The following is a 15,133-nucleotide window of genomic DNA, read 5'->3' on the forward strand; positions in this document are numbered from 1 at the left end:
AGAGACAGAAAACTAACGTTCCAGTTGAGGAAGGAAGGAAGCAGAGGGAGAGAGAGGTAGACACATGGAGAGAGAGAGAGAGAGGAAGATGGAGAGAGAGAGAGGTAGACAGAGAGAGGAAGATGGAGAGAGAGAGAGGTAGACACATAGACAGAGAGAGAGAGGTAGACAGAGAGAGAGGAAGATGGAGAGAGAGAGAGGAAGATGGAGAGAGAGAGAGGTAGACAGAGAGAGGAAGATGGAGAGAGAGAGAGGTAGACAGAGAGAGGAAGATGGAGAGAGAGAGAGAGAGGTAGACAGAGAGAGAGGAAGATGGAGAGAGAGAGAGAGGTAGACACATAGACAGAGAGAGAGAGGTAGACAGAGAGAGAGGAAGATGGAGAGAGAGAGAGAGGTAGACACATGGAGAGAGAGAGAGAGGAAGATGGAGAGAGAGAGAGAGAGGTAGACACATGGAGAGAGAGAGAGAGAGGAAGATGGAGAGAGAGAGAGGTAGACAGAGAGAGAGGAAGATGGAGAGAGAGAGAGGTAGACAGAGAGAGGAAGATGGAGAGAGAGAGAGAGGTAGACAGAGAGAGGAAGATGGAGAGAGAGAGAGAGGTAGGCAGAGAGAGAGAGAGGTAGACACATGGAGAGAGAGAGAGAGAGGAAGATGGAGAGAGAGAGAGAGGTAGACACATGGAGAGAGAGAGAGAGAGGAAGATGGAGAGAGAGAGAGGTAGACAGAGAGAGAGGAAGATGGAGAGAGAGAGAGAGGTAGACAGAGAGAGAGGAAGATGGAGAGAGAGAGAGAGGTAGACAGAGAGAGAGGTAGACACATAGACAGAGAGAGAGAGGTAGACAGAGAGAGAGAGAGGTAGACAGAGAGAGAGGAAGATGGAGAGAGAGAGAGAGGTAGACACATAGAGAGAGAGAGAGATGTAGACAGAGAAAGAGGCAAGCAGAGAGAGAGTCGTAGAAAGAGAGAGAGATTTAGACATAGAGAGAAAGAGTGAGGTAGCGGTAGAGAGGGGCGAGAGACAGATAAATAGAGAGAGAGGGAGTTGTAGAGAGAGAGAAGTAGCGGTAGAGAGAGGGAGAGAGAGACAGAAGTAGAGCGAGAGAGTCGTAGGGAGAGAGAGAGAGGTAGACAGATAGAGAGGAAGACGAGAGAGTGATAGAGAGAGAGAGAGAGGTCGACAGAGAAAGAGGTAAACGGAGAGAGGTAGAAGAAGAGAGAGAGTCGTAGAGAGAGAGAGAGATTTAGACGTAGAGAGAAAGAGTGAGGTAGCGGTAGAGAGGGGCGAGAGACAGAGAAATAGAGAGAGAGGGAGTTGTAGAGAGATAGAAGTAGCGGTAGAGAGAGGGAGAGAGACAGAAGTAGAGCGAGAGAGTCGTAGAGAGAGAGAGAGGTAGACAGAGAGAGAGGAAGATGGAGGGAGAGAGAGAGAGGAAAAGAGGTACACGGAGAGAGGGGTAGAAGACGAGAGAGAGAGTGATTGAGAGAGAGAGGTCAACAGAGAAAGAGGTAAACGAGGAGAGAGTCGTAGAGAGAGAGAGAGATTTAGACATAGAGAGACAGAGTGAGGTAGCGGTAGAGAGAGGGCGAGAGACAGAGAAATAGATAGAGGGAGTCGTAGAGAGAGAGGTAGACAAAGAGATTTAGACTTGCATAGAGAGAGAGACAGAGAGGGAGTCCTAGAGATAGAGAGGTAGCGGTAGAGAGACGGAGAGAGAGTCATAAAGAGACAGAGAAAGAGAGAGAGAGAGAGGTAGACAAAGAGATTTAGACTTACAGAGAGAGAGAGAGTCACAGAGAGACAGAGAAATAGACAGAGAGAGAGAGAGGAGTTGTAGAGAGAGACTGTGAGGTAGCGGTAGATCGAGGCAGTCGTAGAGAGAGAGAGAGAACAAAGTGCCAGAAGCAATAGAGGAAATTTCACTTACAGAAATTCACTACCGTTAAATTAATTCGTTTTTTTTTAACACGTCTTGAAGAAAAACTTCTCATCAACCTGAAACACAGAAAAAGAAAAACCACCGTCTGAGTTCCAGGTTGATTCGGTCGTTATCGTCGACGTCGTTCAGTCTCATGCGGCACTTTTACTGAGAATTATCTGGAAGAGAAGCAAGAATCTGAGCAAAACCACGGCGAGAGACGATCCGGGACAGATTCAGTCGTCGTCTCGTGACGGTTTGTGTTCTTGAGCAACTTCGCTGATCTGCAACCTCACCGAATATATCCAAATATATCTATATATCAAAATAACAGAAGTCGGGCGTCGAAGGAAGTGAAACAGATCAACTGGAACATAAATAACAGGCTGGGATGTGGAATGTGACCTGAATTGCTCTAAATATATTCAAATAAATGATCATTTAACTGGTCGTCTTATTTAAAGAAACCCCAACGACTGTTTTCGGTATTTCTACAAATAAAAAATCAGGCTAAATCAGGACTTAAATGTGGTTAAACCACATTTAAAGGACATTTCAGTTGTTCTTCACGTGTGGATTTGGCAGCTTTATTTAAAAAAAGTACTTTAAATCCACCACGGCGGGCCAAAGGGACGTACGAGAGGATGAATAAGGGTAGGAAATAGACGACACAGACAAAATAAGTCGAAGGGACAAATTAAAAGGTTGAAAAAAGGAAAAGTTGACGTGGCGGCGAGGAGAACAGGCGGCTTCTGTGACGCGTTTGTGAAAAAAAACCAAATAAACTGGTGGTTTGGCTTCATTCCAATGAGTTAAAAAGCACAAATTAAAACGAAGAATGAAATGTGGACAGAACTCGATGGACCTGTGTCGGACGGCGGTGATGGGACACTCCTTCGGAGGAGCGACGGCCATCGAGGCGCTGTGCAAAGAGGTGAAGTTCAAGTAAGTGGAGGGAGGGGGGGGGGGGGGAGGAGGGGGGAGGGGGGGAGAGACGTTTCCTGACGCGCTGCCTCCCCCAGGTGTGGCGTGGCGCTGGACGCCTGGATGGCGCCGCTGGACGACGAGCTGTTCCCCCGGGTGAAGCAGCCCATCTTCTTCATCAACTCGGAGAAGTTCCAGTGGGCCGGGAACATCAGCCGCATGAAGAAGCTGGAGTCGGCCGTCATCCAGAGGAAGATGATCACCATCAGGTCTGTGCAGATTAACATGGACAGTTTATGTGTTTCTTGGATTCCTGGAGACTTCCTGACTCTTTTACTTCTTTCTGAAACTTGTTCCTTTATTTATTTATTATTTTATTTTATTTTTTTATTATTTACTTCTTTCTGAAGCTTGTTCCTTTATTTATTTATTTATTATTTTGTATTATTTTTTTATTATTTACTTCTTTCTGAAACTTGTTCCTTTATTTATTTATTATTTTATTTTATTTTTTATTATTTACTTCTTTCTGAAGCTTGTTCCTATATTTATTTATTCTTTTATTTTATATTTTAGTTTATTTTTATTATTTACTTCATTCTGAAGCTTGTTCCTATATTTATATATTATTTTGTTTTATTTTATTTTATTTATTATTTTATAAAAAAAATATATAACATTTTTATTAGTTACTTCTTTCTGAAGCTTGTTCCTTTATTTATTTGTTATTTTATCTTCTTTAATTTTTTATTTTATATTTATTATTTACTTCATTCTGAAGCTTGTTCCTATATTTATATATTATTTTGTTTTATTTTATTTTATTTATTATTTTATAAAAAAAATATATAACATTTTTATTAGTTACTTCTTTCTGAAGCTTGTTCCTTTATTTATTTGTTATTTTATCTTATTTTATTTTTTATTTTATATTTATTATTTACTTCTTTCTGAAGCTTGTTCCTATATTTATATATTATTTTGTTTTATTTTATTTTATTTATTATTTTATAAAAAAAATATATAACATTTTTATTAGTTACTTCTTTCTGAAGCTTGTTCCTTTATTTATTTTTGTTATTTTATCTTATTTTATTTTTTATTTTATCTTTATTATTTACTTCTTTCTGAAGCTTGTTCCTTTATTTATATTATTTTGTTTTATTTTATTTTATTTATTATTTTATAAAAAAAATATATAACATTTTTATTAGTTACTTCTTTCTGAAGCTTGTTCCTTTATTTATTTTTGTTATTTTATCTTATTTTATTTTTTATTTTATCTTTATTATTTACTTCTTTCTGAAGCTTGTTCCTTTATTTATATTATTTTGTTTTATTTTATTTTTATTATTTACTTCTTTCTGAAGCTTGTTCCTATATTTAGTTATTATTTTATTTTATATTTTAGTTTATTTTTATTATTTACTTCATTCTGAAGCTTGTTCCTATATTTAGTTATTATTTTATTTTATATTTTATTTTATTTTTATTATTTACTTCATTCTGAAGCTTGTTCCTATATTTAGTTATTATTTAATTTTATATTTTTGTTTATTTTTGTTATTTACTTCATTCTGAAGCTTGTTCCTATATTTAGTTATTATTTTATTTTATATTTTAGTTTATTTTTATTATTTACTTCATTCTGAAGCTTGTTCCTATATTTATTTATTATTTTATTTAATTTTATTTTATTATGTATTCCCCCTGTGTGTGTGTGTGTGTGTGTGTGTCTCCAGAGGAACGGTCCACCAGAGCTTCCCGGACTTCACCTTCCTGACGGGCGACTGGATCGGCAAGCTGATGAAGCTGAAGGGCGAGATCGACCCCGAGCTGGCCATCGACCTGTGCAACAAGGCCACGCTGGCCTTCCTGCAGCGCCACCTAGGTGAGGGGGGGGGGAGCATCTTGAGGTTTAAAATCAAAATAAATAAATAAAAAGACACTGAGCCTAAAGTTGTGGCGCAGGTCTGGAGAAGAACTTCAACCAGTGGGATCGTCTGATCGACGGGCAGGACGACAACCCTGATCCAGGGAACCAACGTCACGCTGATGCAGTCGTCCATCTGAGGGGGGGGGGGGGGGGGGTTGGGAGGAGGGGGGGGGGGGGAGGGGGCTCTACCTCATCGGCAGGAAGGACTGGCGTTCCTCGCTGGAGCCTGAACCTTTACGTACTTTCTCTTCTCGCTGTCGGTGGAATCTCCGTCTCTTTCATCTTTTCATTGTACACAAAGGCGACGGGGCGTCACTCCGGGCGATCACGGCTTTCTGATTGCTGTGTGATTTTTTTTTTTTTTTTTTTTTTTTTTAAACAACAACAACAACAACAACACGCACAAAAACAAAATCATGAGAATCGTATGTAACCAGTGGAAGACTGAGCTCCGTGAAACACGATGAACACTAATTTACAAGTCGCTTTTCTACACTTTCCGTCTCGACTTATCTGCATTTGTACCTCGAAAGAAATCAAAGAAATCCGGTTTGTGCACATTTTAGAATTTTTTTTAATTTTTTTTTTTTTTTTTCACAAGGCTGAGGATCACCGCATTAATAAATAGAGTTTAGTTTACAACGTAACCTCGACGGGGCCACGGCGTTAAAATCACCAGCATTTATTATTTTAAATTTAAAAAAAAATTTACTTTAGAAACTTAGAAAAATTACTTTCTTTTAATAATAAATTATATATTTTTTTGCTTTATTCAAGCCGCTTAAATTTGATGCAAACAAGTTAATCCTATTTATTGTTTTCTTGCCTGATATTAGACGTATAATTTGACCCAAAGTCGCGCTTGAGCTTTTAGATTTACTTTATTTGGACGAAATCACAAAAATCTCAAGTGTTTCTTCACCCTTTCTTGGCCACTTATTGAAACATTCAAGCAGCGGGGGTTTTATATTTATTTTAGGCAATTAATGTATGTATAATATATAACATCAGGCGTAATAATGGACGTTGAGCTGAAGTTTCAGATTGTCCTGAACGTCACGGGGTTAATTCCGTAAATATTTCAGATCCATTGAAGGAGTGACAGAGTTTCAAAAGAAGTCACGTAACAATCAACCGACAGCTCCCACTAGTGGCCCAACATGAGAACTACATTGTTTTGAAAAGTTTTCTGCACCGGAAACGCACAAAAAGTGATGAGTTGAAACATCGTCATGGAAACGGGGCCTTAAAATACAGAATATCTAGATCTTGTGTGAGCTCAGGACCTTTTTACTTTCTTGTTTTCTTTTTTTTTTCTTTCAGATTTTATACAAGTAAAACAGTTTCACGGAACAACAAATAAAAACAATTTCAACTTGTGTCTTCTCTCTTTTTTTTCCCCACTCCTACTTATGAAGCACTTTCATTTTATGACGTTATTTCTACACGTTTGAGGAACATTTATATACGTTAAAAAAAACACATTTTGAATTTTTAATTATGAACAAGAGAAAATTCATTCGGCGTGAGACTAATTGATAGATGATGAGGAATTTATTGTTCAGGAACTTGTTTCTATGGAGTTTTTATTGATGATAGAAGTACTTGGGAAATCTCACATTGAATATATATCTACGAAAATTTCAAGAAACATTGTAATAATAGCAAAAGCAAAGCACATTTAAATATCAAAGCTTTACACACCTTATATTGTGCTCTGATTTTGCCCTATTTATATTATTGTACTGTGGTTTTGGGGTAGTACTTCTAAAAACACAGTAAAACCAATAGTAATGGTGCAAAAAAAAAAGAACTATTCGATTAATTCATAAAATTGAGTTTTTGGACCTCATGATCTCATTATTTTTAAAATCAAAGATCATGAAGCTTTGTGACATCATTGAGTTCAAAGCAGTACAGATGTTCTATAAAGCAAGTTACAGATTGTCACCAAGACAAATACAGAGAAGGTTCCCAGGTCGTACTGGTCGTTATGAAATACGTGAGGAATTAAACTTTAGGACTCAGAAACAGTAGAACCCTGAAAAGTTTTATCCCGACAGTTAAAGGTGAGCAATTGTGCAACAAAGTGGAGTTGAAACGACGTCCAAACATCAACCTGCTCAAATGTAAATACAAACAAAAGACTTTTGAAATATACAGAGAGGAAGAAGTAGGATCAACTTGTGTGTGTGTGTGTGTGTGTGTGTGTGTGTGTGTGTGTGTGTGTGTGTGTGTGTGTGTGTGTGTGTGTGTGTGTGTGTGTGTGTGTGTGTGTGTGTTGTAAGTCCGTGTTGATATAGTCGTTTGAACTGCAACAAGTTCTTTTTTGTTGACGTTTTGTTCTTTTATACCAGTAAAATGTAAAATGTACTTTTTATTGCACTGAATTAAATCAATAAATACTGGTTTACCGTCACATGTACTCCTGCTCATTTCTCCAAATGTTGAATGGGGTAATTGATGGAGAACGTTTTGGTCCAAGCAGAGCTTTAGCAAGAAACGATGAGGAAAGTCAGGAACTATTTCTCCACACTTCACTTCCTTTGGCGCAAAACGACTCAAACATCAGACAGAAAAACGTCGCGACTGTGAGAAAACGTGACGTCGCGTCGTATCAGAATATTTTTTGGAAGTTAAATTTAGAAACACTAATGAACGTTACACAAGGTTCCTCGTGTATTTCTTGTGATGCACATGCAGTTTTGCAACAGCGTTGAAAAACCACAACAGTCCCAACGGTTTTATCCTTATTAATTGTAGTAAGTATTTAATTAGATTAATAATGAAATATTTATATATATATTTGTGCAATATGGAACTGCTGTGATGGTGAATTTTCTCATGTGGGATGAATAAAATCTTATCTTTCTCTTTACAGTGCTCAGTATGCTGCAATACCTCTACCGTCCTGCAGGGGGCAGCAGATCTACACTATTCACACACTTTCTTTATTTGAAGATTTAGTTGCTTTGCTTGTTTTTCCAACTCAGCTGATCGTGTTGACGATTAAAACGAAGCATTTCAACTATATTCACTGTTTGTGGTTTCAATTCCTACATTCTTTTCCCCCAGAAATTTGACATATTTATTTTTACCTTGTTTATTGAGTTCTGTGACAAATACTCTTGATCAGGGTTATTTAACCTCGGTACACGGAATAAATAAGGTTTTGCTGTCAATTGTACATGATAGTCGTGAGAATTGTTGCTTCATTTCCTGGTTGTGATTTCAAATACCACTTCAACTTGTGAAAATATAAACAGAATATTTCTCTTTATTCCTCCTCACCGATGTCGTCATGACACTATGATACCCAGCGAGATAAAATTGAGGTTTAATTAAGTTGTGCACATTTGTGGGCCTCTTTGAGGGCCTGACTTTTGTCAACACGCTTAGTGAATGTATAGATTTTCCATAACTGCATTGAAGAACTGAAGTTTTAAGAAGGAAATTTGAATTACAGTCATTATATAGTGCTCTACACCCCCCAGTTTAATAATTGGAGTTCTCCCCGAGGACAATCGGAACTGAGTGTAAAAATAACAACTCACTGAAACGTTTTAATTTGGAGGAATTGGCTCGGATCGAGTGAAAGAAGCTGATTGGTTGAAGTCGGTGCTTCAGTCCCAGAGAGTCAATTACAGCTGATGAGCAGCACCTGTGGGTGTCAGTGAGACTATTTAAACAGGAAGCTGCAGTCTGCAGCATCACCGTCTACCTGGAGCCATGGGATCACGTTGGGTCGTCCTCGCGGCTGCGCTGCTCGTCTCGCTGGCAGAAGGTCTCACGCTTGTTTGCTTGGAAGCTAACAGCTAATGGTTCTGGTTGATCTGCTGTGCTTTATGGTGCTTAAATGTTTAACTATTGTCTTGATGTCCACAGGATCCTGGGGACTGGGAGACGTCCTGGAGAGGGGGGAGCGAGGTAAGCTAACTAGTGAGGAAATCTTTATCGAGCGACTGATGCGGAAAAATGCTAAATGCTAATTCTATTGTCTTGTTTCAGAGCTGTCTGCCAATGATGTCTCCATGAAGAAGACGATGAAGCTTCTCCAGTCAATGGAAATGGTGGTTGAGCAAATTAACCAACAAGGTAAGCAAATTTGTGGAAATGTTGCCTTTAGCGGGTGGCGCTGCTAGCTACCCCGAGTTCTTGTTGAACGTTGAACTTTTGTTTTTCCCAGTTGGACAAGGAACCAAGGAAGTGGAGGAAGCAACGATTAGTCATGTGAAACTGGTGCAGCGGGACTCTGAGCCTTCAACGCCAAGCAACGGGACGGCCGCCGACGACCGCAGCAGCAACGGGACGGCCGCCGACGACCGCAGCAGCAACGGGACGGCCGCCGACGACCGCAGCAGCAACGGGACGGCCGCCGCCGACGACCGCAGCAGCAACGGGACGGCCGCCGCCGACGACCGCAGCAGCAACGGGACGGCCGCCGCCGACGACCGCAGCAGCAACGGGACGGCCGCCGCCGACGACCGCAGCAGCAACGGGACGGCCGCCGCCGACGACCGCAGCAGCAACGGGACGGCCGCCGCCGACGACCGCAGCAGCAACGGGACGGCCGCCGCCGACGACCGCAGCAGCAACGGGACGGCCGCCGCCGACGACCGCAGCAGCAACGGGACGGCCGCCGCCGACGACCGCAGCAGCAACGGGACGGCCGCCGCCGACGACCGCAGCAGCAACGGGACGGCCGCCGCCGACGACCGCAGCAGCAACGGGACGGCCGCCACCGACGACCGCAGCAGCAACGGGACGGCCGCCGCCGACGACCGCAGCAGCAACGGGACGGCCGCCGCCGACGACCGCAGCAGCAACGGGACGGCCGCCGCCGACGACCGCAGCAGCAACGGGACGGCCGCCGCCGACGACCGCAGCAGCAACGGGACGGCCGCCGCCGACGACCGCAGCAGCAACGGGACGGCCGCCGCCGACGACCGCAGCAGCAACGGGACGGCCGCCGCCGACGACCGCAGCAGCAACGGGACGGCCGCCGCCGCCGACCGCAGCAGCAACGGGACGGCCGCCGCCGCCGACCGCAGCAGCAACGGGACGGCCGCCGCCGCCGACCGCAGCAGCAACGGGACGGCCGCCGCCGCCGACCGCAGCAGCAACGGGACGGCCGCCGCCGCCGACCGCAGCAGCAACGGGACGGCCGCCGCCGCCGACCGCAGCAGCAACGGGACGGCCGCCGCCGCCGACCGCAGCAGCAACGGGACGGCCGCCGCCGCCGACCGCAGCAGCAACGGGACGGCCGCCGCCGCCGACCGCAGCAGCAACGGGACGGCCGCCGCCGCCGACCGCAGCAGCAACGGGACGGCCGCCGCCGCCGACCGCAGCAGCAACGGGACGGCCGCCGCCGCCGACCGCAGCAGCAACGGGACGGCCGCCGCCGCCGACCGCAGCAGCAACGGGACGGCCGCCGCCGACAGCTTTGACAGTAAAGGTACACGATCAGCTTGAGGTTTGGTTTTAACGTTTGGTTCAGTGTTGTAAAGCTGATTCTTCAGTTGCAGGGACTCGATCCTCAGTCGACCACGTGAAAATCGTCAAATCGCCCATGAAGAGTCAAACTGGAGCTGCTGGCGAGACGCCGAAAGGGAAAAGGAAACGCCTTGTTGGACTTAGAATCCCACACTAACTGTCAGACTTTCAACAGGTGTTTTGAATCTTCTCATCCCTCTGCTCTGAATAAAAGACTGAAGTTCACTTCTGTCTCCCTTGATTCTCTTTCCGTGTAAAGAAACTTGTCTGGTAACTGGTTGTCATACCCTCATAACATTTCAACTCGGCTTTTGGGATATTCTAGCTTGGACTTTATTGCAGATTTGAGGGTGTCTCAAATGTCTCGGACCATTTGCAGAGTAGATTCACCTGGAAGTAGGTCCTCAAACATTCAGAAGCAACCACACTATTGCATATGGCAGTGACTCAACACACTTGTGCAACTGTCAATGCCCTTTGTCTTCCACCGCAGCTCGAACGTTGATGACGAGCCAGATTGGCTCTCAACCAAACATTAAGGTCTTCTGCAATACAGTTGATCAGTAAATTGGGCTTTTCATGAGACACTTGAGGTGAGGCCTTCAATGATGTTTGTTTTTCAAAGAACTCTAAAGGCTTGTCTATTCGGGTGTTGGTGGGGAAACAGTTTTCATGGTATTCCCTCCTGATCCTTACCCTGAAGGCAGAGCAGCACAAAGGACCTGTTTTACTCTAGTACAGGCGCTGGTGAGAAGGAAAAGCACCTTTTGCAATGGGAACAGGAGATGGTGAACACCAGTGTGGGAAGTGATAAAGGAAAGCTCGGTGAAGGTCTCGACCGCTTAACTAGAAAATGATCTGGGGTGTCCCAAACTGGAAGCTTCATCAAATTGGCACATTTTAAGCCGAACTTCAAAAGTAAAGTGAGTCACCCTCCCCAATTAAACTTATTGAGCCGCTTCCACATGAGAAGAACCCGATGGCTGAAACCTCTACCTTCTATTTAGGGTCATAACGATGCACATATTGGTATCGAACCGTTCAATACAGGCTCTTTTGCTACAGAGGTGTTCCGTTTTCTAACGGTCTGACGTGACACTTGGTGCCTCTTTCTTCCCTAACAAGTTAATCATTTGGCTGGTCTACCACGAAAAATATGTTCTATCTTGACTGTAGATATTTGCACCATGTAGATGTTTGAGGTTTCTGGTGTAATTTTCTTTTGCAAATGATTGTACATTGCCCTCATACAGAAATATACTGTACACACAAAGACATGGATTCAGTAAAGTAGACACAAAACAAAACGAAAGAGTCCAGTTGCTTCGATTTTCTGAAACACACAATGGTGTTCAGAAGGAATCAATCATGTATTAAGCGTCATAATTTAGGCCTTTTAAAATCTAATTAATCGACTGTTATAACCTGCCAATAGTGTAATAAGCTCTTTTACCGCCAATCTTTAGAGTGTCGCAGAGTGTGGATCCGAAATGAATTGATCTTTTCGATAAGTTAGGTTCGGTTTACGCTGAATTCCATAGCAAAGTCTCATTTTCCCCCCTCGCCAGTGGCTGCAGTACCACCGCCGTCCAGCAGGGAGCAGCAGCTTCCGCACGGTGTCCGTATCCTGCCTGCAGCGGAAGTGCGTCACCAGCGTTCTGTCGCCACTTCCCTCTGAGGACTGCTGTTAGCTGTTAGCGGCGTGTTTGTTTCTCTCCAGCCTAAAAAAAACAATAACTCACAAACCTTCACCATGGCGATGCAGGCGGCGAAACGCGCGAACGTGAGTAGAAACCGGTTCTTTTCTGTGTTTGTTGTTTTAACTCCGTCGTCACGCGGAGTTATCGCTCGGTTAGCTGTTAGCCTGCTAGCACCGCAATAGCAATCACACTGTCGAAACTTGGTATTAAAATCATGTTTTGCCTTCATTAAGCGGCTCTAAAACTTCAATTTACTACGAGTTTGTGTGATTTGCTCAGTTGTTGAGCCGAGACTTTATTTTTGCTTGTTTTGCAAACACTGTTAGCATTAGCGGCTAAAGTTTGTTTGCCAAATTGTGTTTGTTTATTAATCATAATCGGATTATTTGTATTGTTAATGTTTGAATTTAGACATTTGAATCCCGCCACTTGGCTACTACGTGTACCTTCACACACTAGGAGGTGACTGAGATCAAACTGAGACTAGTTTTGTTGTAATATATATAATACGTATTTAATATAATACAGTTTTTCGTCTTTAATGAACTTCAAATCTCTTCAAGGGGTCATTGGTTTTGTCCTCAGAGTGGAAATGTTAAAGGTCAGAGCTCATCTTGATGCCATGCCAGTCAATACATCAAGTCAAAATAGAAATCGGAGTGTAATTGTGGACTTGGACCTGAAATACAATAACAAAATAAGATAAAAAAAAATATTGCAAGCATGAAATCAAGGGTTAAACCAATATCGGCTTACCTCAATTATGCGAAGACCGTCCAATAAATACATTTTTTTTAAATTCTCCTTTTTATTTCATTGATTCTCGGATAGTTGTACAATGTATTTCATTGTAAAGACTGTGAATAACTCGCGTCTTAATGCAGCTACAGGAATCAATTTGCCTTTTCCTCGTTGTCCGACGTGTTTTAAACTCTTTTGCTTTTGCTTCAGATCCGATTACCTCCGGAGGTGAACAGGATCCTGTACGTCAGGAATCTCCCTTACAAGATCACAGCTGAAGAAATGTACGACATCTTTGGAAAGTACGGACCGATTCGTCAGATCCGAACGTGAGTGAACGACATCCATCAGCCACGTAACCGATCACAGCAGGAGTTCACCTTGAAAAATTGAGCTTTGAGCTGCTATCAGATGTCGGGATTCTCAACATCTCGTCATTTCTCAGAGGGAACACGCCCGAATCCAGAGGAACGGCCTACGTCGTGTACGAAGACATCTTCGACGCCAAGAACGCCTGCGACCACCTGTCGGGCTTCAACGTGTGCAACCGCTACCTGGTGGTCCTCTACTACAACGCCAACAGGGTGCGTACCAGCTCCGGGTCAAAGGTCACAGTCGGGGAAGAAGACAGACAGGAAGCATGCTCTGACGTTTCCCGTTCTGTTTGTTTTACAGGCGTTCCAGAAAATGGACACAAAGAAGAAAGAGGAGCAGCTGAAGCTCCTGAAAGAGAAATACGGCATCAACACAGACCCTCCCAAGTAGATCCTGCAGAGCCCCCCCCCCCCCCACCCCACCCCACCCCTCCGCCTTCCTCCGCTGATATGCTTTTTTTTTTTTCTTGTTGAATGCGAAATGTTGACTTTGTGACTTTCCCCTCGACGCTCGCGGTGGGTTTGATTTGTTTTTCGGAGCCGGACTCGAGCGTTCAGCACATTCCCATGGGAGTGACCGACAGGCTGCTTGATTTCAAATTAAAGCCGCACTCATGTTTCATGTGTGTAAAATAAAGGTTTCTTTTTCAAAAAAAATCCAGTCTGTGTCTCAATGACTTCAATTTGACTCCTAGAAAGTAAACCTTCATTCAATTCAGGTGTTGTGAGACAGCGACATCTGCTGGTGGTTCAGGGACATCGAGGTTTTTTAATAATTTAAATGCAAATATTAAACTTTGGATTGTTTAGAGAAATCGAAGCAAGGAGAGCATCTTAATCTCTTTTACATCAGGTTTCCTGCTTCGGTCTGCTCTCTTCCTCTTCGCTTCTATAAAGTACTGACAAGCTTTACTCTTAAAAAGTTGTAAAATAAAAGGATGAAATATATACATTATTGGGTTAAATGCTTAGAAAACATTTAATTCAATAAGATCATGAACTGCCCATAGTTGAATAAAACATTTTAAAACATTTTTACCACCAGTTTTGCAGAATGTGTCTCTTAAATGAATCTTTCTGATAGGAAATCTGCAAAAAACAACTTTTTATTCCAAGAAATAAAGTTTATGTATAAGTATTCATCTATCTATATATATAAGTATCTCAGCTAGTCTTTAATGTAAAAACCTATTAGATTACAACATTTTACATCTTGTAAATCACCTCATTATTGTTTTGTAAGACTGACAATATTGCATTCAGCAGATATGACCTTAAACGTTAAGATTTAAAGCAAGATTTTATTTGGATTTTTTTAACATGCCTTGTTTCACACAGTGACGTATTTAGCAATCCACATGAGCTAATATGCTAACATTGCGCTCTACTGAGTGTAAGTCTAGTTTTTAAATATTTTTTTTTTATTTAAGAGCGTTTCAACCCAAAACTTTATTTTATTTTTTATTTATTTGTGTTTCTAATGTTGTCAAACACAACGTGTTAATATAATTAACTGATTTGAAACGTTTAACTTATTTTTTTTTAAATTACGTAATTTAACGCAGGTTTGTTTACTTCCGGTTTTCGTCTTCTTTTTCGTCCCTCACCTGAGCGGCACGTGCAGCGTGACAACAGAGCAGCACAATAACACATAGAACGATATTAAGGCAGAAAGTTTCACTTTAAAAAGTCACATGACTGAGAAAGTGAAAGTTTAGTTAGTTTTAGTTTGTAGAGCTGAATTTAACGACCGCAGACGTAATTCTGCAGCAAAGCAGCGGGTTGCCAGGTTGGCTGACCAGGAGCCAGACTGCTGAAACTGGAGGAAATACATGCAGGTAAAATATTAATTTCTCCTGTTTGTGTGTGTGTGTGTGTGTGTGTGTGTGTGTGTGTGTGTGTGTTGATATTACAGTATATTTCTGCAAACTATATTCAAATTCTGTTTTTATTATTTTGCTGATCCGAGAGAGAAACAATATTCATGCAAAGCTAAAAGGACGTTATAAAAAAAAAAAAAAGTCTTTGAATTTAAATACAGTCTCTGT

The 15,133-nt window shown here is 42.4% G+C and overlaps 3 protein-coding genes across 3 annotated transcripts in view; 2 read left to right on the forward strand and 1 right to left on the reverse strand.

The window, feature by feature from the left end:
• ints9 (integrator complex subunit 9) overlaps positions 1–2,073 on the reverse strand; it is a gene marked incomplete at its 5' end in the record, with an annotated part of 13,100 nt that extends 11,027 nt beyond the window's left edge. The window contains one exon of the mRNA XM_080513974.1: positions 2,021–2,073. Within this exon, the coding sequence (XP_080370100.1) occupies positions 2,021–2,073 (53 nt within the window). The remainder of the gene's footprint in view (positions 1–2,020) is intronic.
• Positions 2,074–2,748: 675 nt separating this feature from the next.
• Positions 2,749–4,914, forward strand: pla2g7 (phospholipase A2, group VII (platelet-activating factor acetylhydrolase, plasma); the record flags this gene model as incomplete). The annotated part of the gene is given in 5 exon segments (XM_080514616.1): positions 2,749–2,862; positions 2,940–3,110; positions 4,584–4,732; positions 4,813–4,868; positions 4,870–4,914. Coding segments are annotated over 5 exon segments (528 nt in total). The 5' UTR covers positions 2,749–2,755.
• A 7,002-nt stretch (positions 4,915–11,916) lies between these two features.
• Positions 11,917–13,732, forward strand: sf3b6 (splicing factor 3b, subunit 6). Its single transcript, XM_080514621.1, has 4 exons — positions 11,917–12,053; positions 12,922–13,040; positions 13,157–13,295; positions 13,387–13,732. Exons 1-4 carry the CDS (start codon positions 12,024–12,026, stop codon positions 13,474–13,476), a joined length of 378 nt encoding a protein of 125 aa, XP_080370747.1. The 5' UTR covers positions 11,917–12,023; the 3' UTR covers positions 13,477–13,732.
• Positions 13,733–15,133: the final 1,401 nt, after the last annotated feature.

This window comes from Blennius ocellaris (genome assembly GCF_963422515.1).
Source record: "Blennius ocellaris genome assembly, chromosome: 18".
NCBI lineage: Eukaryota > Metazoa > Chordata > Actinopteri > Blenniiformes > Blenniidae > Blennius > Blennius ocellaris.

Excerpts from the sequence above, each read along its gene's own strand:
- sf3b6 (XM_080514621.1), top strand. The coding sequence starts at position 12,024 with ATGGCGATGCAGGCGGCGAAACGCGCGAAC. Across the intron at positions 12,054-12,921 it reads AGGCGGCGAAACGCGCGAAC|ATCCGATTACCTCCGGAGGT; the intron begins GTGAGTAGAAAC and ends CTTTTGCTTCAG. Across the intron at positions 13,041-13,156 it reads CCGATTCGTCAGATCCGAAC|AGGGAACACGCCCGAATCCA; the intron begins GTGAGTGAACGA and ends GTCATTTCTCAG.